The 23,304-nt window shown below is 35.0% G+C and overlaps 1 protein-coding gene across 1 annotated transcript in view; it reads right to left on the minus strand.

Annotated features, from left to right (window-relative positions):
- Positions 1 to 23,304, minus strand: part of LOC149782856 (uncharacterized) — a 233,243-nt gene that overhangs the window by 87,538 nt on the left and 122,401 nt on the right. The window contains exons 15-18 of the mRNA XM_089934391.1: positions 22,230 to 22,442; positions 14,203 to 14,397; positions 4,944 to 5,125; positions 3,748 to 3,961 (exon numbers count right to left, since the gene is read on the minus strand). Of these exons, the coding sequence (XP_089790517.1) occupies positions 3,748 to 3,961; positions 4,944 to 5,125; positions 14,203 to 14,397; positions 22,230 to 22,442 (804 nt within the window). The remainder of the gene's footprint in view (positions 1 to 3,747; positions 3,962 to 4,943; positions 5,126 to 14,202; positions 14,398 to 22,229; positions 22,443 to 23,304) is intronic.

Consider the following 23,304-nt stretch of genomic DNA (forward strand, 5'->3'; position numbering starts at 1 on the left):
CATGATTCACTCAATTGCACACCCTGACAGCATCTTTGTTTAAGTACTACACATCAATGACTTTTGTGTGAAATGTGTCGCTTTCCTAGTACTTCCTGTTTGTCACACAGGGAATAGGCTACACTAGTCCTACAATGTAAGACACAGCACATGTTTCTGTTTTAGTGCTATGTCTTATTATCCAAATATTGGTCTTGTATAGCGTGTTCTGATGTCATTGTTGACATCGGAATGAGTAATCAAAGTTTCAGGAACATCTCACACACTTGGCAGCCTATGTCAACACTCTTCCACTAATTTACGTGTAGTTAATATACTTACTGTGCTATCTTTATCCTGGCATAATGAAAATATGATACTAGCAAATGGACGCATCTTCATGTTCCGCTGACATACATTTGAATTTGTTGCAATGCGACAGTAGTCGAGGCATGCCTAAGTAAGTTCAATTAGGTTCATGTTGAACGAAATGAACTGTTGCTTACAGTTCCAATAGGCATAATATATATTTTTATTCATTTTGTTAAAGAATAATATTTCAAGTTAACCCGATTTCGGCATTCCAGCTTTCATCGCTTTCCAGTCAAATGAAATGTAGGCCAAGGAAACTTGAAAACAGGTCCATTTCTTTTGAGAGAATTTGAATTTATTAGAGAAAAGACATCACAGAAAGTAAAGTCTGACTAAAACATCATGACTTTACTTTGTAGAAAAGCGTAGTCATTTTAGTTATCAGTTGTGTGAAATATTCCTGAAAATTTGACTTCTGTAACGATGTCAGTCGACATCAAAACATGCTACACAGCACTGTTAGTTAGGCTGTAAGACCTTGATGCCACCAACATAAATATCAGCATCAAGGTCTTACATGTAGAACTAAGGCTACACTAATTTCCAATTGGTAGTTATTATTTAACCTGGACTGAAACAAGCAATAACCACCAATTAGATTTCAACATAACATATTTCATCATGTTACACACCGGTAGTGTAGCTTTCAAAAAGACCCAAGCAGACAAGATGAAATTCAACGTAAAAACGTCGCATAAAAGTGGTTATCAAATGTTGAGTCAAGTCCTTCATTATACACGTAGAGCATGTATGGATTGTATCCTGAACATGCTGATGGGTTAAGATAATGGGCATGGAACAGGGGGAGGGTCAGATTACGAAACATGTCACTGAGTTAATCTGCAGACAGCAAGTGACTATTCTCAATGGTCTTTGTCGTTTTTACTAATAAACATTAATGCCTAGAACTGCAAATGCTTTTTCCGATGAATTCTATATTTAAAGAATAACAAGGAAAGCTAATAATAATTATTCATGGCTGCTGAAGACTAAAATAACAATACGGCAAGTATTGTTTGGTATCGATTCTTTATCTCTTGTATAAATACGTGTATCATACAAGGCAACAGTACTGGTGCATCAATATATCGATGAATTGTTTCACCTCTAATGTTAAGTCATTTCAGTTTACAAAATAAAAATGTTAACTTTACTTTGCTAAATTGTATTAGGGTGGTATGAGGAAACAATATAATGAACAACTGAAATTAGTTGTTTTTTTCCTTTCAAACTTTTAACTCTAAAGAAATCTGACTAATCAGTTGTAAATCCTGACAGCAACCTCCCAAGCAGAATATCAAATACTGACACAACATTTAATTATGGAAAACAAAGTCAGCAAATTCAAATCCATATACAAGGATTCGGTATATATACCACTTAAAGTTAGATGCATAATATACAATGTAAACATTTCATTCCTGTCCAAGTTTTAAAACAAACAAATGCAAAGTATTTGAATCTGTCATGTAAAGAAAACCATTTTAAAGCTGAATTAATCTATGCCAACAAAAAAAAACTAACAACAATTTTCAAACAACCTCCTTAAGACGATTTGGTTAAAAGTCAAACACTTATAAAGACTAAATTACAAATAGGTTGATTTAAATTTGGAAAAAAGGCCTTAGTAATAAAATTCACCACAAAGACGAGTCACTATGAATTTCTCCAGGCGACCATATTCTGCCATGAACTTCCAAAGACCCCCGATAGCTGAATGTGTCAAAAGTTATTGTCAGGATGATGAATGTCATCTGGAGGTTGAAGTTCTATTCCTGCCATTTCTTCAGGATTTGACAAGTTGCAAATATGTTTGTGGAGCCTGGTCCTTTACTGAAGCTACACTGACATCAGGCAGGAGCCCTTGATTAATGTGATACACAAGGCAATTAAAAAAAATCATGGAGAGGATTTTGCTGACTACTGATGGCAAGGAGATGCCCTGATGTTTGTCACAAGACTGTCTGTTGCATTTCTGCCTGTATAAGTGGATGATGGATGCATCCTTGTACTCTTCTCGTATAGTTTCTTGCTTTCTCACCAATGAAAAATCAGCAAGTGAAATGATAATTTCCATATGGGGCAGTTTCAGACACCACCAATGAAAAATCAGCAAGTGAAATGTTAATTTCCACATGGGGCAATTTCAGACACCACCAATGAAAAGTCAGCAAGTGAAATGTTAATTTCTACATGGGGCAGTTTCAGACACCAAAAGTGAAAAATCAGCAAGTGAAATGCTAATTTCCACATGGGGCAATTTATGACACCACCAGTAAAAAATCAGCAAGTGAAATGTTAATTTCCACATGGGGCAGTTTATGACACCACTAGTGAAAAATCAGCAAGTGAAATGTTAATTTCCACATGGGGCAGTTTATGACACCACCAGTGAAAAATCAACAAGTGAAATGTTAATTTCCACATGGGGCAGTTTATGACACCACCAGTGAAAAATCAACAAGTGAAATGTTAATTTCCACATGGGGCAGTTTATGATACCACCAGTGAAAAATCAGCAAGTGAAATGTTAATTTCCACATGGGGCAGTTTATCAATTGCGTACTCAGATTGAGGATGTTATTTAAGTGTTCTCTGGAGTATCTTTCTCTGTCAATGATCAGTAAGGTTCTGTCAGCACTCAGTATTGGAGATGTATCTGATGACTGTCTTCAAGGCATCATAGAAGTTCATGTCATTCCTGTCTTTGTTGAATTAAATTTCTTCTGCCTTCCTGATCAGACATGTCTTACAATTCTTGGAATTTACACTAGACAGTCCTCGTCATGCTGTTTATGATGATGATTTGCCATTTTTAAACAGGCATTCTGTAGAATCTTGTTTCCAAATCAGACGTGTCTGTATTATTGCAATATCATTCTCATCAGACAATGCTGATGTGTATGTGTGGTGTTTTTGGATGCACTGATGATAGCTACATCGGTTTTTTTCCCAGGCAATGGGAGTCTCATTTGCATTAGTCTGTCTATGCTAACCAGGGTTAAAGTGAAACTGTATATGTTCAGGGTACCTTTTCTATCTCCTTCCTCATGCTTTTTTGCACAATGAACACCAAATGGACTCATGTTTCATTTGTCTAGCTGTAATGTTTGAGGAGGAGTTCTATGACATTACATACAGAGATGCATTTTACCAAAGTAATTTACCTCCACATCATAAAAATAATCAGTGATTGACAAAACTAGTCTAACCATCATTATCTATTCTTGATTCCATTAGTGAGACCCAGCTTTTACAGCAATGAAAAATTACATTTTACATGATTACCGTAGGCAGGTTAGAAAAATCCAAACCTGTTAGGGCCTAAAATCAAATTGTACCCCATGCCACTGGTTGTCTTAAAGCACCCAAATCCTACTCCACTGCATAAATTACCTGTTCTTGGTCCGAATCCATCTGCTGAGTTTCAATTTTTTGTACAAGTGATTGAAGATCTTCACATTCTTTTATGCAAGTTCTGATCTCTGCATTCAAATTATGTATCCTTTGTCTGCAAATCTTTATTTTCTCCAGTAGGCGTTGTTTCTTCTTTTCCATGAAGCTAATTTTCTGTTCATGATCTTTACACTTATCTTGCAATTTCAGAGTCCTAAAAATATCAATAACATGTAATGTAGAACTAACACTACTGTGCAAAAGTCATTTTTAATCTTTCAGTCAAAGCAACCTTGAATACTGACCTATTGAACCAGAAATCTAAACTGTCTCCTTACCCCCCCCTTCCCATTTTGGTAACTATATACAATAGAAAACAAGTTCTTGTGCAGAAACCATTTATCTTATTTTACTATGTGACCCTGACCTTTCACCTTATGACCTCTGTATTCAATCAAATCCCTTCTTACCTCAAGTGGACCGCTCCGGGGCCTAGTGTTCAGATCATCTGCCTTGAGAGCAGGAGGTCATGGGTTCAAACCTCGGCCAAGTCATACCAAAGACTTACAAAAATGGTACAATCGGCTGCCTCGCTTGGCGCTTAGCATTAAGAGGTTAGTGTTAGGACTGGTCGGCCAGTATCAGGATAATGTGACTGGGTAGGACATCATGCAACATGTCTGCGGCATGATGCCCCAGTGCTAGACATCACTATAAACTGCCACACTGCAGACATCATAGCATTATGACTGAAATTTTTTTAAAGCTATGTTAAAAATCCTAATCATACACACACACTCTTACCTCAAGTGCAAGTTATTCAAAAAAAATTGACAAATGTATATGCTGTACAAGTTGTGTGGAAACAAATCTGGTAACAGACAGACAAATGGACATTATCGTAACATAATAAACTTCACATTATGATGAGGGTACAAAAATAAGCACATTATCCAGATTCTGCAGTGTCCCTACTTCTGTAATGTGAAAAAGAATAATTTTCAAGCAATCAGTACTACGAGTCAATCATGATCAAATCGCCAAAAGTACTAAAAATATGACATGTCTTATTATTAGAAATAAAAACTGTTCTTAATAGAAGAATATTACAATGCATGCCATACTACCACTGGTCACAGCAACCATGTTTAAGTGAGAAATACACTTTTTTGTTAGGACTCACTGGCATTAGGTACCTTATAATTTCCGAGTTTTCAAACTGGTCTGATTTGGTGCAGATAAAGGCCAAGCTGCCATACTGTCCATCCATCAGGAGTTGTCGGCGGAAATTCTCTGTCAGTAAATCCTGAGCTGTTTTATCATCTATGGCTCTGTGGATTGCAGAAACAACCCATATGGCTGAACATGTTTTTAAGTACTGAAAATACAAGATAAGTAGGCAATCATTTTCATGTCTGTAGACTAATTAACTCGTTCGGCCCCAGAGGTTTTCCTCGTTTTTGCCTGAAATGCGAGTAGGAAAGACATTTTGGGGGCTATTTCTGACTACAATGTAATACATTGGCATTCAAGAGAGTTTCCATGAGACTAATGCCTAGTTGTATTAGAAACACAGTTTTCCCTTGGTTATTTTACTTGCGCATGAGCAGAAGGGTAAAAGTTGGAATTTTTTTTTTTTGCTTAATAAACCCATCATTTTCGTATGGAGACCACTCTTTATTCCAAATGCCCACCTTATCCTAGTTTTTGCAAAGGTTCACCTGTCTGTGTGCAGTTCAGACCGGTCTGCCTTAGATCTGAGGCCAAAAGATCTAAAATCCAGACCCAAAATCCCATCCCGACCACGAGTGAATTTTGGGCAAGAAAAAAATGGGTCCAAAAAATGAGGTTTTTACCTCTGTATTTTGTAGTGTAACTAGAATCTCCAGATTATTTGGTATCATTGTAGAGCATTATCTGTCTGTTTTTTTTTGTAATACCACCCATGTTGGTGTATCTTAAACGATCTTGATGGTGCAGAGCTTGGAAATAGGGTACAGCCTACACCCACAGGCGGGATTGGGGCCGAATGAGTTAAGTATCTATTTAGTGTGTTGACTTGCATTTGATCTATAATACTAAACTTTCTGGACATTTTAGTCACAAATGAACTTACTGTATATACTTGCGTGTAAGCCAAATAATTGAGGAAAAATAAAGGCCTGGAAGAAGGGGAGTTTGCTTATCCACGGGCCAAGGTCTTAACTTGAAAGCTTTTATGAATTTTTTTTGACTACCAAAATGGCTGTAAATCTTGGGACATGAAAAAATAATTGTTTCCATGTGCTAAGACATATATACATGTAAAACAAATACAGTCTTGGTGTCCCATCACTTACTTAACTGTTATTAACCACAATGATTGTTTTATTGTTATTCTGCATGTGCATATTTTCTGATTTCTCCAACACAAAATTAAATAGAGGCAAATAAAGACTTCATAATTCACATGCCAATCAGAGTTTACCTGGGACACCAGGATGTACTATAATGTACAATACGTACACAGTGCAAATCATATTTAGCGTCACTTTAATCGTTGTTTATTTCCAAACATTTTAGATGCAGATTTTGCTTTATTTATTGCTTCGACCAATCCTATTCTTCCAGATAACATTTCAGCTAGTCAGTAATAGCTGTTTCATTTACAATGATCCATGCGCTCAATGATATAAGCATGCTACAAATTGAGATAATCTGTATTAAAAGGTACACATGTTCGATTGTACAAAGCACATTAACCTCATAGCTGTTACATGTTCATAAAAGAATGGTAATAATACAGATTAAAACTCTGAGCATAGATCAACTAAGATCATCATCAATCTATTTTACTTTTGTGTCTGAGCTAAATAAAATCATAATTTTCCAGACAATGGAAAGCTGGATGTTTCGGTGTCTCCTCGGTTTATAATTGGCAGATTTCTTTTGTTTTCTGACAGCAAAACATGCCGGTTAGTCATTAAAACCCTGGAATTGGGTTAGGAGGGAATTCTGACTGGCAACTATACCAAGACTTTGATGTGTAACTGCTTTTCACTCCAAAATATTACCACGTTTACTGCAGTTTTGTAAAATGGGGTGTAAGGTCGCTTACATCAAAGCAAACTACGACCAGTTTTTACAGTATTAGCATAATTTTTGAAGCATTATTTCTGAAAATTCATTTTATTTTATTATATTTTGGAGATATCATTAAAGTTTAGTGCAGTGGTGCCCATGATTCGAATCCAAGGGATGTACTTCATTTAGCAGAAGTGTACATGCAGTGGCGCCATTATGTAAATACACTCATTAGCCCAATTCCGAGCATTGAATCAAATCCTATTGTTGTTCATTGTGGTCATACTGATCATATTTTAATGAGTTAGGTATTTACAATTTCACAGCAAAATAAAATTGTAATTATTGGTTAACTGATATAAAAAATCTAATACAATAAGACATAAACAAACGACAATCGGATAAAAAGGGAGAGGTAGTATCATAACAACCTGCAAACGCTCAATTCTTGTTATCATCTGATCAAGTTTAACACAAATTTGACTTAGGTAAAAACAATAAGAAAACAGAAAATTAAATAAATTTCATGACTTTTTAAACAAATTTATACCATTTCTATGTAATAATCATACCTGCCAATCCCAAGAGAGGTATATGTGTAATTTTTGCTAATGTAAGTTTGCATTGAACTTACCTCGTGCATAATGTTGTTGCCGAGGTGTGGGTTGGCTTATACATTGGTCATGCACTTTTTATTGCTTATATCAATTCAGTTTGGGAGGTTAGCTTAGATGCAGATGGGTTTGTACGTGAGTATATATGGTAGTTGAAGAATGGATTTAAACCATATTATTGGAAAACAATCCACAAACTTCAAAATTTGGATGCAAATGAATTCAAGCAAAGTCTGCAGAAATAGACCAAATCTAACAGAAATATAAAACAAAATTTGTGCTTTAGAGTTTTATAGACTTGTCTGCCTATGCTGCTATCAGTAGTTTGCCAAAACCATGACCATAATTTTTTCCTATCATCAGTCATCAAAATAAGGATCTAAAATTAAATTCTGTAGTGCTCATGTAAGTATGGCTGTGACTATTGATAGCATTGCTGATCACCCAATTCACACACACTCCTTCCAGCTCTACTGATGCAAGGGGCCCAGTGGGGCCGAGTGGTCTAAAGCGCTCTCCGTTACAGATCACTGCCATCTCACCTCTGTCTGCGTGGGTTCGAGTCTAGGATTCGGCCAATGTGGGTATGTGAGAAAGCTTGCCAGTAGCTTCTCGTGGGTCGCTGGTTCTTCCTGGGGTTTGCCTGGGTTCTTCCTCTACCAATAATACTGGCCGCCATGCATAGCCTATCGTGTGCTGAAAAATGGCGTTAAACACAACAACAGCAACAACTCTACTGATACAAGGTTAGGAAACTACCTTATTCATAGGATGTTTGTATTTTTATATTAATCTTTTATCTTGTAGAAGCATATTGTGTATTCCCCAATTAACAACACCTTCCCTCTTTTAAAAAATGCAGCGTAAGACATTTGCTTTTCAGATCCATGGGGGCGTTAATTATGGAAGGTACGGCATAAACTTTTATCTGCAAGTGTTTTATCTTCCATAAGATTTTAGCCATATATTACTTTTGTATTTAAACAACCTTTAATTGCCACTGTAAGTCGGGAATATATTGATGTGCCCCAAAACAGTAACCCTGTCCAGAAAGACCATCCGATTGGTCAAGAAAAAGTGCTCTCTCTCTCTCTCTTAACAGGTAATGCAGAATGGACTGTTTTCAAGGATGAAATTCAACCGAGTTTAAGAAAGAAACAAACATACCCATAAATAATACACACACCTAACTCGCACATAAGGTCAAAAACATAGACTGCACTATAGGTGATGATGCAAGTTACTGAGGAACTTCTAAAAAATGAACAAAAGGCATGCCATCCCAGCTAGACATTTAGAAAACAGTAGCTGTGGTGGTGTAGCTTCACGGTTTAATGGCTTAATATTGGTTTTAAAATCATGGGAATACTTGTCAATAAACTGCTTTTTTTAAAATGAAACTGATTTCAGCATCAATTGCCTTTTTTTTCCAACAAAACCAATATCTGCAAGATCTTGAAAACATCAATGTGCCTCGTTGTGTACCAGCAAATCATTGTGAAGTACTTCAATGCTTTTTCCATAACAAAAACATTAGTCATTTTGTTAAAAAAGTTGAGACATTTATTTCATGAAAAAACCATTGTTGTAGAAACTTGATTTTTTAATATTGTTTTATTAGTGAAATACTCGTAATGTGACATCATTGCAAGTAACAGTGAAACACCTGCTCATCCTTGAGCAAATCTCTGACTGCCAAATCAAGAATTTAAGTTCACAAAAAACTTTGGAACTCACTTCTCAATAATGAACCATATATATATATATCAAACAAAGCTTTAAGTTCACTTGGTACTCTTTCTGCTTGGTTGTCTTGCTGTCTTTGATCACATTTGTGAATCACTAGAATAATTTAATGTTGTTAAATTGTTACATACACTACAATATTTATAACTGTTACTTACACTACAATATTTATAACAGTGCTACTTACACTACAATATTTATAACTGTTACTTACACTACAATATTTATAACTGTTACTTACACTACAACATTTATAACAGTGTTACTTACACTACAATATTTATAACAGTGCTACTTACACTACAATATTTATAACAGTGTTACTTACACTACAATATTCATAACTGTTACTTACACTACAATATTTATAAGTGTTACTTACACTACAATATTTATAAGTGTTACTTACACTACAATATTTATAACAGTGCTACTTACACTACAATATTTATAACAGTGCTACTTACACTACAATATTTATAACAGTGCTACTTACACTACAATATTTATAACAGTGTTACTTACACTACATATTTATAACAGTGTTACTTACACTACAATATTTATAAGTGTTACTTACACTACAATATTCATAACTGTTACTTACACTACAATATTTATAAGTGTTACTTACACTACAATATTTATAACTGTTACTTACACTACAATATTTATAACAGTGCTACTTACACTACAATATTTATAAGTGTTACTTACACTACAATATTTATAACTGTTACTTACACTACAATATTTATAACTGTTACTTACACTACAATATTTATAAGTGTTACTTAACACTACAATATTTATAACAGTGCTACTTACACTACAATATTTATAAGTGTTACTTACACTACAATATTTATAACAGTGCTACTTACACTACAATATTTATAACAGTGCTACTTACACTACAATATTTATAACTGTTACTTACACTACAATATTTATAACAGTGCTACTTACACTACAATATTTATAACAGTGCTACTTACACTACAATATTTATAACAGTGTTACTTACACTACAATATTTATAACTGTTACTTACACTACATATTTATAACTGTTACTTACACTACAATATTTATAAGTGTTACTTACACTACATATTTATAACAGTGCTACTTACACTACAATATTTATAACAGTGCTACTTACACTACAATATTTATAACTGTTACTTACACTACAATATTTATAACAGTGCTACTTACGCTACAATATTTATAACAGTGTTACTTACACTACAATATTTATAACAGTGCTACTTACACTACAATATTTATAACAGTGCTACTTACACTACAATATTTATAACAGTGCTACTTACACTACAATATTTATAACAGTGCTACTTACACTACAATATTTATAAGTGTTACTTAACACTACAATATTTATAACAGTGCTACTTACACTACAATATTTATAAGTGTTACTTACACTACAATGTTTATAACTGCTACTTACACTACAATATTTATAAGTGTTACTTACACTACAATATTTATAACTGTTACTTACACTACAATATTTATAAGTGTTACTTACACTACAATATTTATAACTGTTACTTACACTACAATATTTATAAGTGTTACTTAACACTACAATATTTATAACTGTTACTTACACTACAATATTTATAAGTGTTACTTACACTACATATTTATAACAGTGCTACTTACACTACAATATTTATAACAGTGCTACTTACACTACAATATTTATAACTGTTACTTACACTACAATATTTATAACAGTGCTACTTACACTACAATATTTATAACAGTGTTACTTACACTACAATATTTATAACAGTGCTACTTACACTACAATATTTATAACAGTGCTACTTACACTACAATATTTATAACAGTGCTACTTACACTACAATATTTATAACACTGTTACTTACACTACAATATTTATAACAGTGCTACTTACACTACAATATTTATAACAGTGCTACTTACACTACAATATTTATAAGTGTTACTTACACTACAATGTTTATAACTGTTACTTACACTACAATATTTATAAGTGTTACTTACACTACAATATTTATAACTGTTACTTACACTACAATATTTATAAGTGTTACTTAACACTACAATATTTATAACAGTGCTACTTACACTACAATATTTATAACTGTGTTACTTAACACTACAATATTATAACAGTGTTACTTAACACTACAATATTTATAACAGTGCTACTTACACTACAATATTTATAACACTGTTACTTACACTACAATATTTATAACAGTGCTACTTACACTACAATATTTATAACAGTGCTACTTACACTACAATATTTATAACTGTTACTTACACTACAATATTTATAACAGTGTTACTTACACTACAATATTTATAAGTGTTACTTACACTACAATATTTATAACAGTGCTACTTACACTACAATATTTATAACAGTGCTACTTACACTACAATATTTATAACAGTGTTACTTACACTACAATATTTTTAAGTGTTACTTACACTACAATATTTATAACTGTTACTTACACTACAATATTTATAAGTGTTACTTAACACTACAATATTTATAACAGTGCTACTTACACTACAATATTTATAAGTGTTACTTACACTACAATATTTATAACAGTGTTACTTACACTACAATATTTATAAGTGTTACACTACAATATTTATGAGTGTTCCTTACACTACAATATTTATAACTGTTACTTACACTACAATATTTATAACAGTGTTACTTACACTACAATATTTATAACAGTGTTACTTACACTACAATATTTTTAAGTGTTACTTACACTACAATATTTATAACTGTTACTTACACTACAATATTTATAAGTGTTACTTAACACTACAATATTTATAACAGTGCTACTTACACTACAATATTTATAAGTGTTACTTACACTACAATATTTATAACAGTGTTACTTACACTACAATATTTATAAGTGTTACACTACAATATTTATGAGTGTTCCTTACACTACAATATTTATAACTGTTACTTACACTACAATATTTATAACAGTGTTACTTACACTACAATATTTATAACAGTGCTACTTACACTACAATATTTATAAGTGTTACTTATACTACAATATTTATAAGTATTACTTACACTAAAATATTTATAACAGTGCTACTTACACTACAATATTTATAACAGTGTTACTTACACTACAATATTTATAACACTGTTACTTACACTACATATTTATAACAGTGTTACTTACACTACAATATTTATAACTGTTACTTACACTACATATTTATAACTGTTACTTACACTACATATTTATAACAGTGTTACTTACACTACATATCTTTAACAGTGTTACTTACACTACATATTTATAACAGTGTTACTTACACTACAATATTTATAACAGTGCTACTTACACTACAATATTTATAAGACATAGTGTTCAAGTGGTCAATTAAAATTAGTTGACTGAGCAAATTTAAAGGGTTTGCAGGTCAGATGCTCCCTACAAAATCAGGTGCACATTTGTGAAGAGGTTTTGGAGAAGAAAAAAGTTGCAAAGAACAAATGTGAACAGATGACGCACAACTAAAACCATCAGAATTGGCTTTACAGTCAAAAGAATGAAAATTTCTTTAGTACTATACAACAACAAACTTGTATAGTTACTTATCGAATTTCACACCTTAACCGTTTTCTTCACAGCGCCTATCACTGGACTACAGTTTCGTATATGTCTACTGCTGCAATGTATAATGTGCTCAGGGCTCTGAGTGGTCAGGTTCCAAAAAGCATTGGAGTAGTCAGTTTGAGGGGTGGATTTGAGGTATTTTGAGACCCTAGAGACCACCTCATGCAGACCCCTTGAGTGGCTCTCTAGAAATAGAGGTTTGACTAAAACAGACTGCTTAGTATGCAAGGAAATTGCAGGGATACTATTAATTCTTCTTCCAAATATAAGTTACATTTTTCTTCAAAGAAATCAAGGAGTAGGTCTGATGTGCAACTTCACGAGTTACAAACATAATCCTTTATTTATCCAAATGGTCCTGCATCAAAAGGGTTAAAATCCATGCTTTGCCCCAAATTTAATATTTTCACAATTTTTACTTTTTTAATATTAAGTTCCTGATACCATTTATTTCATAGTAACAGTGTATGTACTGAAGTAGAGAGATGTCTCCTGTGGTGAATAAAATGATCACAAGGACAAGTGACTCCTGCAATCCACATCCAATAAACCGCCTAAATGAAGCCTTAACTGTGGTAAAGCTCAGCCAATCAGATGCAAGATCACCTCATTAATATGCATGCATCTTACTTATTATCAAATTTATCCAAGATTTTGAAGATATAAACAAACATTTAAAGTGTGATCAAAACTGGACCAAAATAGAGCTTCAAAACTGAGTCATTCAAATGCAAGATCACTGCATTGATGTGCATGACACTTGCTTATTACTGAACTCATCCAATAGCTTTAAGATATAATCACATATTATTATCGTCTGATCTAGTCTTATCAAAACTGGATCACAGCGATGGTATGCAGAGTAGAAACAATACAAACTAATCAGATCCAAAATTACCTACCTAGTGAACTTTTTTAAGATTTTGAAGAGTTAATATCTTAAGTTGAAATGGATCAGAAATATGGCCCCATGAGTGATATAAGGGTAAGACAATCTAATGCAAGATCACCTCGATTAATATGCATAACCTTTGCTCATTACTGAGCATGTCACTCCAAGTGTGATCAAAACCGATTTAAAACTAAAGAATCAAGAGTGGTAACAAGCAAAATGTTGTTGGAAAAATGAGATGTGAGGCCATCCTATATGGCCAAGTGAGCTAAAAGAAGAAAGATTACACAAACAAGAAATGTGTTCATGGAGCAAAGATACCTAGAATGATCTAAATGCCAAAGGTTACCAAGGTCTGAAGAATGGATGGATGGGGGTAATACAATAAGCCCCTCCCTACCACCGTTGTGATGGAGCAAATAAATCAGTCTTACATCTCTGGCAATCTTATCCCTGGCAGCGTTTGAATCCCGAACCCCTGGAAGATCAACAAGAACAGCTCCTGTCCTGCAGACATCGCAATTAGGAAGTCGAAGCTGGACACGTTTGACTATTGGCCAGAACTGGCCTCCACTTTGCGGTTCCTGAGTTTCTATATACCTCTCCACTTCTAAACGGAACTTTTTGGCCTAATAAAAACAAAACATTTCTCAAATGAAATCGTTTATCAGCAACTGTTTTACCTAGGGGTGAAACGCTACACCTATACCACATATCGATACAATTCATGATACACAGCCTGCGATACAATACATATTGATACACATATGAACTTGATGGTCTTTCCATCTCTGGAAGGTAGGTGGTACCATTTTATGTTTCTTGACATACTGGATGTATTTCCAGTATGCCGATTACAGATCTATAGTTATCATATATTTATATGCAATTATCATCAATGACAATATAAAAAAATACTTTCAAACAAACAATCTCTTGGTTGTCAGTGAATTTTATTCAACGTTTTGGCCATTTAATGGTGACTCCGTTTAACTCACTTCAGCTACCAGGCCCTTTGTCTTCCACAGCATCAATGCTTTGAAAACATCACCAATTTCACGTCTTACTTAAACTTGAAGACAGATGTTACTTTCAAAACAGAAGAAATAAAGAAAATCTTGTCTGGAGCAAATCCAGGTATGAGAATGGGGATGAATACAAAACAAAATTTATCACATTTTACTACCTGCAGATGCAAAGGACTAATGACTTTTGCATGAAGTTTCTCTGTTGCTTTGCTAATACTTCCTGTCTGTCACACAGGGAATAAGCTACATTAATATCTGATTGGTCGTTATTGTTTAACTTGGACTGAAACGAGCAATAACCACCAATGAGAGTTCAGTGTAACATATTTCACTGTGTAACACACTGGTAGTGTAGCTTTCAAATCGACCAAAGCAGACAAGATACAATTCAAAGAAGAAACTTAGTGTGAAAGTGGTTATTAAATGATGAGTAAAGTACTTCATTATAGACATGGAACACGTTTGGAATGTATTACAGATGCTGAACATGCTGCTTGGTGAAGATAATTAGCATGGGGGAGGGGCAATTACAAACCATGTTACTGTGTTAATTTGTTGATTGTAAGCGAGTATTCTCAATAGTCTTTTCATTTTTACTAATAAAAATTATTGCATGTGACTGCAAATGCTGTTTCAGATGAATTCGAAACTTAAAGAATAACAAGGCAAACTAATAATTATTCATGACTGCTGAAGGCTAAAATAAATTGCAGGGTACCTGGGTACACAGGTACCCGCCCATTAATAATAACTCAGGTAATAAAATAGCAACCAGGTGCCCATTATAAAAAAGTATTCCAAGTTCAGATCGAGACAAAGAATAACAATTACAGTTCAAGGCTTGTGTCATGTGTGCATTTATTCATCATCACAGGGGCTCGTATAGCTGTTTACAATTTACTTGTCATACAAGTACTATATAATAATATAAGGGAGGACACATCCTTTCTTTAAGAATCAATGCTGGTATTTAAAGCTAGACTGTCCTAACATCATGCCTGTCCAAGATTCATGCGCCATTATTCTCACGATTTAAACATGCTTGTTTTGAGATCCTGATGAGATTATCTCAGTCAGTACCTTTTGTCGACAGTACCGATTAAGAAATATTCAACAAAATAAAATATAAATACGTACTACAATTCAAATAAAAGAAAGCACAATATAAAAATGCCTGGTTTAACTAATGCCATTTTTGCCTCAAGTTTGTGGCCCTGAAGCGAGTATTAGCTTTTCAAGTCAGGGTCACTGTTCGCATGTTTGTTTACTAGACCCATTTTTTTTATTAGTGGGAAACTCAAGGCAGATATTTTTGTCACGGCAAAAGGCAACACAAAAACTTGGTTACCAAAACATGCGCTACGGAAATATGAGCTACATCTTAGGAAAAATGAATGAAATGGACAACTATACAGAATGAAATTTTTCACTGAAATATTTAAATACAAAGAAAATCTTTGTTATTTAATAACACTGAAAAAATCTAATAAAAATTGACCATGTATGTAAGTACAGTAATTTTTGCATTAATTTTACTTGAAACAGATGGGATTCTTGAATATGACACCACATATCATAGAGTTATTCTATTTTGATACTAAATACTATATTGAAAATAAATGGTGCCAGGTATCATAAAAATACAGACTGTATCAATATGACTGTTGGATGTTATATAACTGAAAAAATGTTAGAGGAGAGGGATTTTGTTACATGTTGCACCAGACCATTGTTAAGGGACGAACCATGGCAGGTCAAGCATACTACAACAGTCATCATTTGTGGACTTTACGACCATTCACGAAAGTTATTGTAGACATGTAGCCTAGTTAAAATAAGTGTTATTCATAAATAATTTATCCATTTCTTTTGTGTCTATACTCTTGTACTTGTCCTTACTACTAATCCACATGGATTTAGGCAATTTGTGAAAAAAATTTTAACTGCAGATCCAGGTAAGTAGCAAAATTAAATGTACATCAAATAAAATAAATAGGTATGTTTTTCATACAGTTTTCTGTAATTATGGCATGCATTATACAGATTACTCTTTTTATGTTCAAATTATACTTTTTTGCCACTTATATTAGTAATAAATCATGCTTATACCTCTCTTGGGGGTTGGCATGTGTGAACCTGCAGCAAAGCAGTTTAGGTTCACATTTAATACAATATTTCCCTTTGATTTCCATTTGGCCTCATGCCTAGTTGTGTTAGAAATGTCATTTCTGATTGACTATTTCGCTTGTGGACATGCTGAAGGGTAAAAGTTGGAGTTTTTTTTTTTTGCATATTGGGCTCATCATTTTCATGTCCTGCCCACTTTTTACTTGAAATCCCCAACTTACGCTATGTTTTGCAAAGGTTCACTTGTCTGTGTGCAAATCAAACCGGTCTGCCTTATAACTGAGGCCAAAAACTCTACAGTCTGGACACAAAATCCAATTCCGACAACAGGCGAATTTTTGGTGTAACAAAATCAGGTCTAAAGAAATATGTTTTTCCCTCTGCATTTTGTAATGTGCGTAGAAAGTACAGATTATCTGGTATCCTTGTCAAGCTACGTCTGTCTACTTTACTGCAATACTACCAATTTTGGGGTATCTTAAATGACCTTGATGCTACAGAGCTGAAAAGTAGGGTACTATCTCCTAACATGCAAATATGGCACCAGGGGTTAATGAGTTTAAGCTGTCAGGGGACCTTAGCATCTGCTGTCAGTAGGATGCTCATCTGCAGACTGGATGATGACCTGAACACTTGCTGGGCCAACACATCTGGGCCTAATTCATAAATACTTTTGTTCTTGTGTGACAGTGATCAAAGATAAAATGATGAGAAGGTGAAAAGAGACCTTCAGGTTACAGCTTTAATGACATCATCCAAGGAAGAATTCTTAAGAAAAGACAAAGATGCAGAAATTGCCCTGATCCGATGGACTTTAAATTTCATGAAAGAAAATAAGCTTTCTTAACAGCCTGAACATGGGATGGGATGATGGGGAAGTGAAGACATCCTGGAGATCTCTAGATACCACCCAGTTTTTTGTGTTCCTGACTGGGTAGATGTCTCTATTCTGAAACATTTTTCCAGAAGAAAATTGTACAATGGAGAACTTCATCCTTCTTTCTTAAACTAGAAAGATCCAGGAATAAAATCTCCAAACACTGAATATTTGTCACCTTACCTACTGCATCCTACCTTAGACTGGTGTACACCACTTCCCATTAGGACGCCAGCAGGGACTGGTGGAACCGAATGGGGGTTTTTGAATGAGGTAAATGGTCCTAGAAATGAAGCTGGTTATCTTCCTTTGCTGCGGAAAAGACCCATACCAACAACCCTGCAAAGCAGCTGAGATGGCAATTCCTCAATCAAAAGACTGAAGGAGGAGCTGAAAAAAGATTGGCATGGAGGCTATAGTAGCTTGTGTCCAAGCTTTTCTGTTCCAAAGTCTCAAGAGACTTAATCCAGATATGGGTCCAGGTCTCTGCCAAAATGACCACTTGGGAAGCACCCAAGACCAAAGTGATAGGTTTTAGAGTCTAGGATGGTGAATGGGCTCTATAACTGGAGGTGGAAACCAGGAGCCAAAGTAGACTGACCATCCCTTCTGCTGTCTAACCACCTCTTGGTATTAAGACAACTTCTGAGTTAGTTTTCTCACAATCACTAAGTGACTGAGTAATAGAAGGTCCAATCTGGGCTGTGCTAAAGACAACCTTTCCAAACTGGAGAGGACTCTAGTGTCCGATGATCCAACAGGTTTTGGACACAGATCTGGGGAAAGGAGGCATTGTAAAAGATTGACATTTCCTCCTCCATTATTGACAGATAGGACAAAGATGGAGACCCTACAAAAACATGTCCTTACATTAACTGTTTTCTTTAGGGAACTCATCTGAGTCAGTCAAAATTGACCATGGTTAAGACAGGAATATTCTATCTCCCTCCTTGGAGAAGGAGTCTTCACAATTGATGGTTCATCATCCAGTCTCCACTCATAAAGTACACAATAAGCTTCTTGTTTCCTCTCTCCCAGAAAAAAAGGGATTGATGACTTCCTCTTGGTACAGGAGGAAGCAAATGACTATCACACTCCCCTTCCCTCGAGGTCTGAGGGGGCAACAATGATGCATGAAATGCGCAGTCCAGTGATCCATAAAGTCATGGCAAAGTCATCCATGGTGTCCTTGAAGTAAAGGAATACATGGCTAATTAACCAAGCCAAATAGGAGTTGAAAGGGAATATTGAAAATTATTGAGTGTGAACCCAAACCGTTCCCCTCAGACAAGTCAAAATGGAAACCCATTCCCCATAGGGACTGAATAGTTAACATAGGGAAAGGAAGGGTATCAAACTGGTTCCCGTTCTTGGTAACCAACACAATCTGTCACTTGACATGCTACCTGTTGCCTGGTTTTCAGTGACCAATGACTGTCATTTGAAACATTACCTGGCAACCAGTGCCTGGTGATCTGGTGCCCATTGAGATACTTGGCTACTTTATTGGGGAGGGGGTCTTTCTTCGGGGAACTTGACTCTGACAAATTAAATGCCCTCAATTTAAGAAGAACATCATGAACAACACATTATACTTCTGCCCCATGCTTTTTAGTCCTCTATATAGATATTTGAAATTTATGCACAAAAGCCATATATCTTATTTCACAGTGACTTTGCAATTTGATCTTTTCACCCCAAATCGACAGGCTTCTTCCTTACCCTAAGTGCAAGCTATCCTGACAGTTTGTGCCAGGCTTGTCACGTAGAACTAATGTTATTACGTGGCAATAATTTTTTTCTTTGTGACCAAGACTTTTCATCTTTTCAAATCAACAGCCTTCTACCTTATGCCAAGTGCAGACCATCTGCAAAGTCTGGTTGAGGTAGGTCATACAGAAACAATTTCATTAAGCAGAAACTATTATTTTATTCTTTCAGTTACAGTGACCTTCACCTTTTGACTCCAATATCTATATGGCTCTTTCTTACATTAAGTGCAAACCATCCTCAAAATCTGGTAACCATAAAAGATGGAGAACTGTAGTTATTGTACAGAAACCATTCTTTTTCTTTCACTCAGTGGCCTTGACCTTTGGCCTTTTGAACCTGAAATTGATATGGTTCTCTCTTATACCAAATGCAATCTGTAATTGCAGATGATGGAGAACTGAAGTTATTGTGTGGAAACCCTTTTCCTTCTTTTTGTCAAAGCTACACTGACTTTTCAGCCTGAAATCAATGAAGTTCATTATTACCCCAAACCCAAGCCATTCACAAAGTTTGGTAACTGTAGATACTAGCCAATGGAAATTATTGTAAGAAATCAAATTGGTAGCAGTCAGGCTGATAAACATAAAATGCTTCACCTTATGCCAGATATACAAAAACTGCTCTAAACAAGTAAAATGAAAACTTTGCTTCCCTTACACAGGAAAGCAGTACATGCGACTGGGTGATGGTGACTCGCTCCACCATGTTGAGAATTCCCCCCTCATGGGAGCTGACAACTTCCTTCATGTGCCAGTGATCCCCCATTTTTGGAGATTGGCAATTTGTGCTACCATAACCCCTCACGGAAGCCAGTGACATCCCTAAATCGGGAAGTGCCCTAGATCCCTCCTTGGAACAGTGGGGATCTTGCAGTGCTGAAGAAGCAGCAGGTCATGTCTTCCTATCCCTAAAGACATGGCAACCTTCCTCAAATTCTCATACCTCATTAGGTCAAAGGCAACAAAAAGGACAGCTGTCCATGCATACACATGCAGTGCATGATATGCAGGTGTTGCGTACCAAGCCGCCCTTTTACATCTGCATTTACCCACATTTGGAGGTTTTCCAAAATGCATAATGGAAACACAAGGAAATAAAACTGAAACAAACTCACACTTACCCTAACTCTGGAATGAAAATGAATAAGCATCACTTCATTTAGCAGGGTACTCAAAACCCACAAATTAAATAAAAAGGAACACAGCTAAATAAAAGTTATGCAAAGACTTAGCAGAATGTATGAAATTTAACACAACAAATGGTCTGATGCTCTAAAGGCTGAATTTTTTTCCTGAAATTCAAGATAATACCATTTATAATAAGCAATAACAAGATTTTGAAATTAGCTGCTGTTGTGGATATACTGGATATCAGACTGGCACCATTTTCATTTAGGCCCAACAGGACATCATAAAAAAAAGACTTAGTTGGAATATCTGATGTTGATATGACTTTCCATTTTTGGAGGTGACTGACATAGTGACCATACTGGATATAAGACAGACACCATTTCTATTTAGTACCAATTAGACATTATAAGATAGACACCATTTCTATTTAGTACCAATTAGACATTATGGGAAGTCTTTTTTGTGAAAGCACAATATCAATATGAGGAACCAACTAAGAGAAGTGACATGATTTTCAAGATGGCCATTTGGTGGCCATATTGGAAGTCAGATCAGCACCATCTTCATTTACAACAAACTAGACTTCATTCAGTAAAAGTCTCATGATGATATGACTATCTATTCTTTTGCAGTGAAAACAAGATTTTCAAGACAGCCACCATGGGCAGCTACATTATATGTCTGAGCTGCACAATTTTTATTTAGGACCAACCAGATATCATAAAAAGTCATTTAGTAAAAACATATGTTAATATGACTAACTATTCAGGAGGAGTAGTCACAAGATTCTGAAGCTGACTGCCATGACTATCATGTTTGGCATGCTAGTAACACTGATTTTATTTTGGCCCAACTAGACACCATAAGAAGAGTTTTCAAGCTATGCATCTGAGGCCAACTGTGGCTATGAATGGTCTCTGGGGCCAATTTTAGCTGCATGAATAAACTCATTTCTAACTTCTCAATATGTGAATATAAGGTTATTGGGTGGGGATGTCAACAGTCCCCAATTACAACCTGGGGCAAAGTTCCTGGGATAAGGTACAGACGCTGAAGTTCAAGTCAGCTGCATGTACACATTTATCTTTTCATTCCCAGTAATTGATTATACTGTCATAAGATGAGGTATCTCAATAGTTTCAAAGTCATGACCCATACTCTGAGTCCTTGAGGATAGGGAGAGTCCCTAAGGTCAATATAAGTTGCATGTACTTGTCTTTTCAGTAGGTGTATATATGGTAATAGGGTGGGGATCTCAATGTATGTTATGATCAAATTACTAATTTGCTATGGGCAGGGAAAGACTATAGGGCATCTTTTAGGCATCCCAGTCTAGACATGTGTCAGGATCAATGATCACATATGTCAATTCTCACACATGAGAAACATTCAACTCTGGAGTTATTGATGTACGAACATGCACACACACACACACATATATACACACAAACACACACACACACACACACACACACACACACACACACACAAACAGATGACAACACATTAAGACACTTAAAACTAACCTGCTTGCATTTCACATTTTGTTTCTGACCAAGGTGAGATGTCACTTTGTTAATTCCTGCAAGAACTTCAAATTTGTCAATCTTGCCATAGACTGCTTTTACTTTGCAGTACGACACATACTGATCTGATCCTGGTTCGGGTGGATTCTTCCTCAAGTTTCCATCAGACGATGTCAGGTCCTTTATCAATCTTTCAAGTTCACTGTACCATTCCTGTAATATACAAATATGAAACATAGTGAATGGATCAATATACCATTAAAATTTCTCCTGTGGCCAAGAGCTGGCATTTCCCATCCCTTAACTTTTTTGTAAAACATTACAAAAATGGACCTGTGATATGATGATGCCTGATTTACTGGCACATTGTGTGATGGCAGATCTGGGTCTATATTGTTTGCAGTAGGACCTGACTTGGAAGCAAGCACTGAAAGTATGTTTCGACAAAAAATTTCTTATATGACATTTTATGCACCTTTTGATTTAGCCAAGATAAATAAAATTATGTGGGTTTTCATAACAATGGAGGTGAATTTCCAGTATTTCCAACTTTGATTTCAGTTCTTCTGAATGAGAATGTATACACATGAAAAAAGCCAAGTGAAATTTGGTTTCTGAGTACATGAGATTTGGTGTTTGTTTCTAAACACTATATCATATATTTAATTTTATCTGTAGTTAATGTCCAATGATGTGCATTTATTTTGATCAATATCAAATCAAAATGTCATCAACATTAATGAGCAGTTAACTCCTAGATTGTCAGTATGCTGTTAATTTTGATGTCAAACAGGGAGTCTGACAACATGATGCCCTGAGGTACACCTGTACCTGGTGGATATCTTGCAAGAAGGGTGCTGCCTACCTTAATTTCTATCTTACATAAAACTGGATTTAAAATTACACAGGTCATTCCTTAATGCGTAGATTGAATAGTTTATGTATTTTGCTGTCCTATGGTATGGTGTCACAAGTTTTCTCCAAGCCAATACAGACATCCCTCATTCATATATATATATATATATATATATATATATATATATATATATATATATATATATATATATATATATAT

The sequence above is a fragment of the Sinohyriopsis cumingii genome, chromosome 15 (assembly GCF_028554795.1).
Source record: "Sinohyriopsis cumingii isolate HCF-2022 chromosome 15, ASM2855479v2, whole genome shotgun sequence".
Classification (NCBI taxonomy): Eukaryota; Metazoa; Mollusca; class Bivalvia; order Unionida; family Unionidae; genus Sinohyriopsis; species Sinohyriopsis cumingii.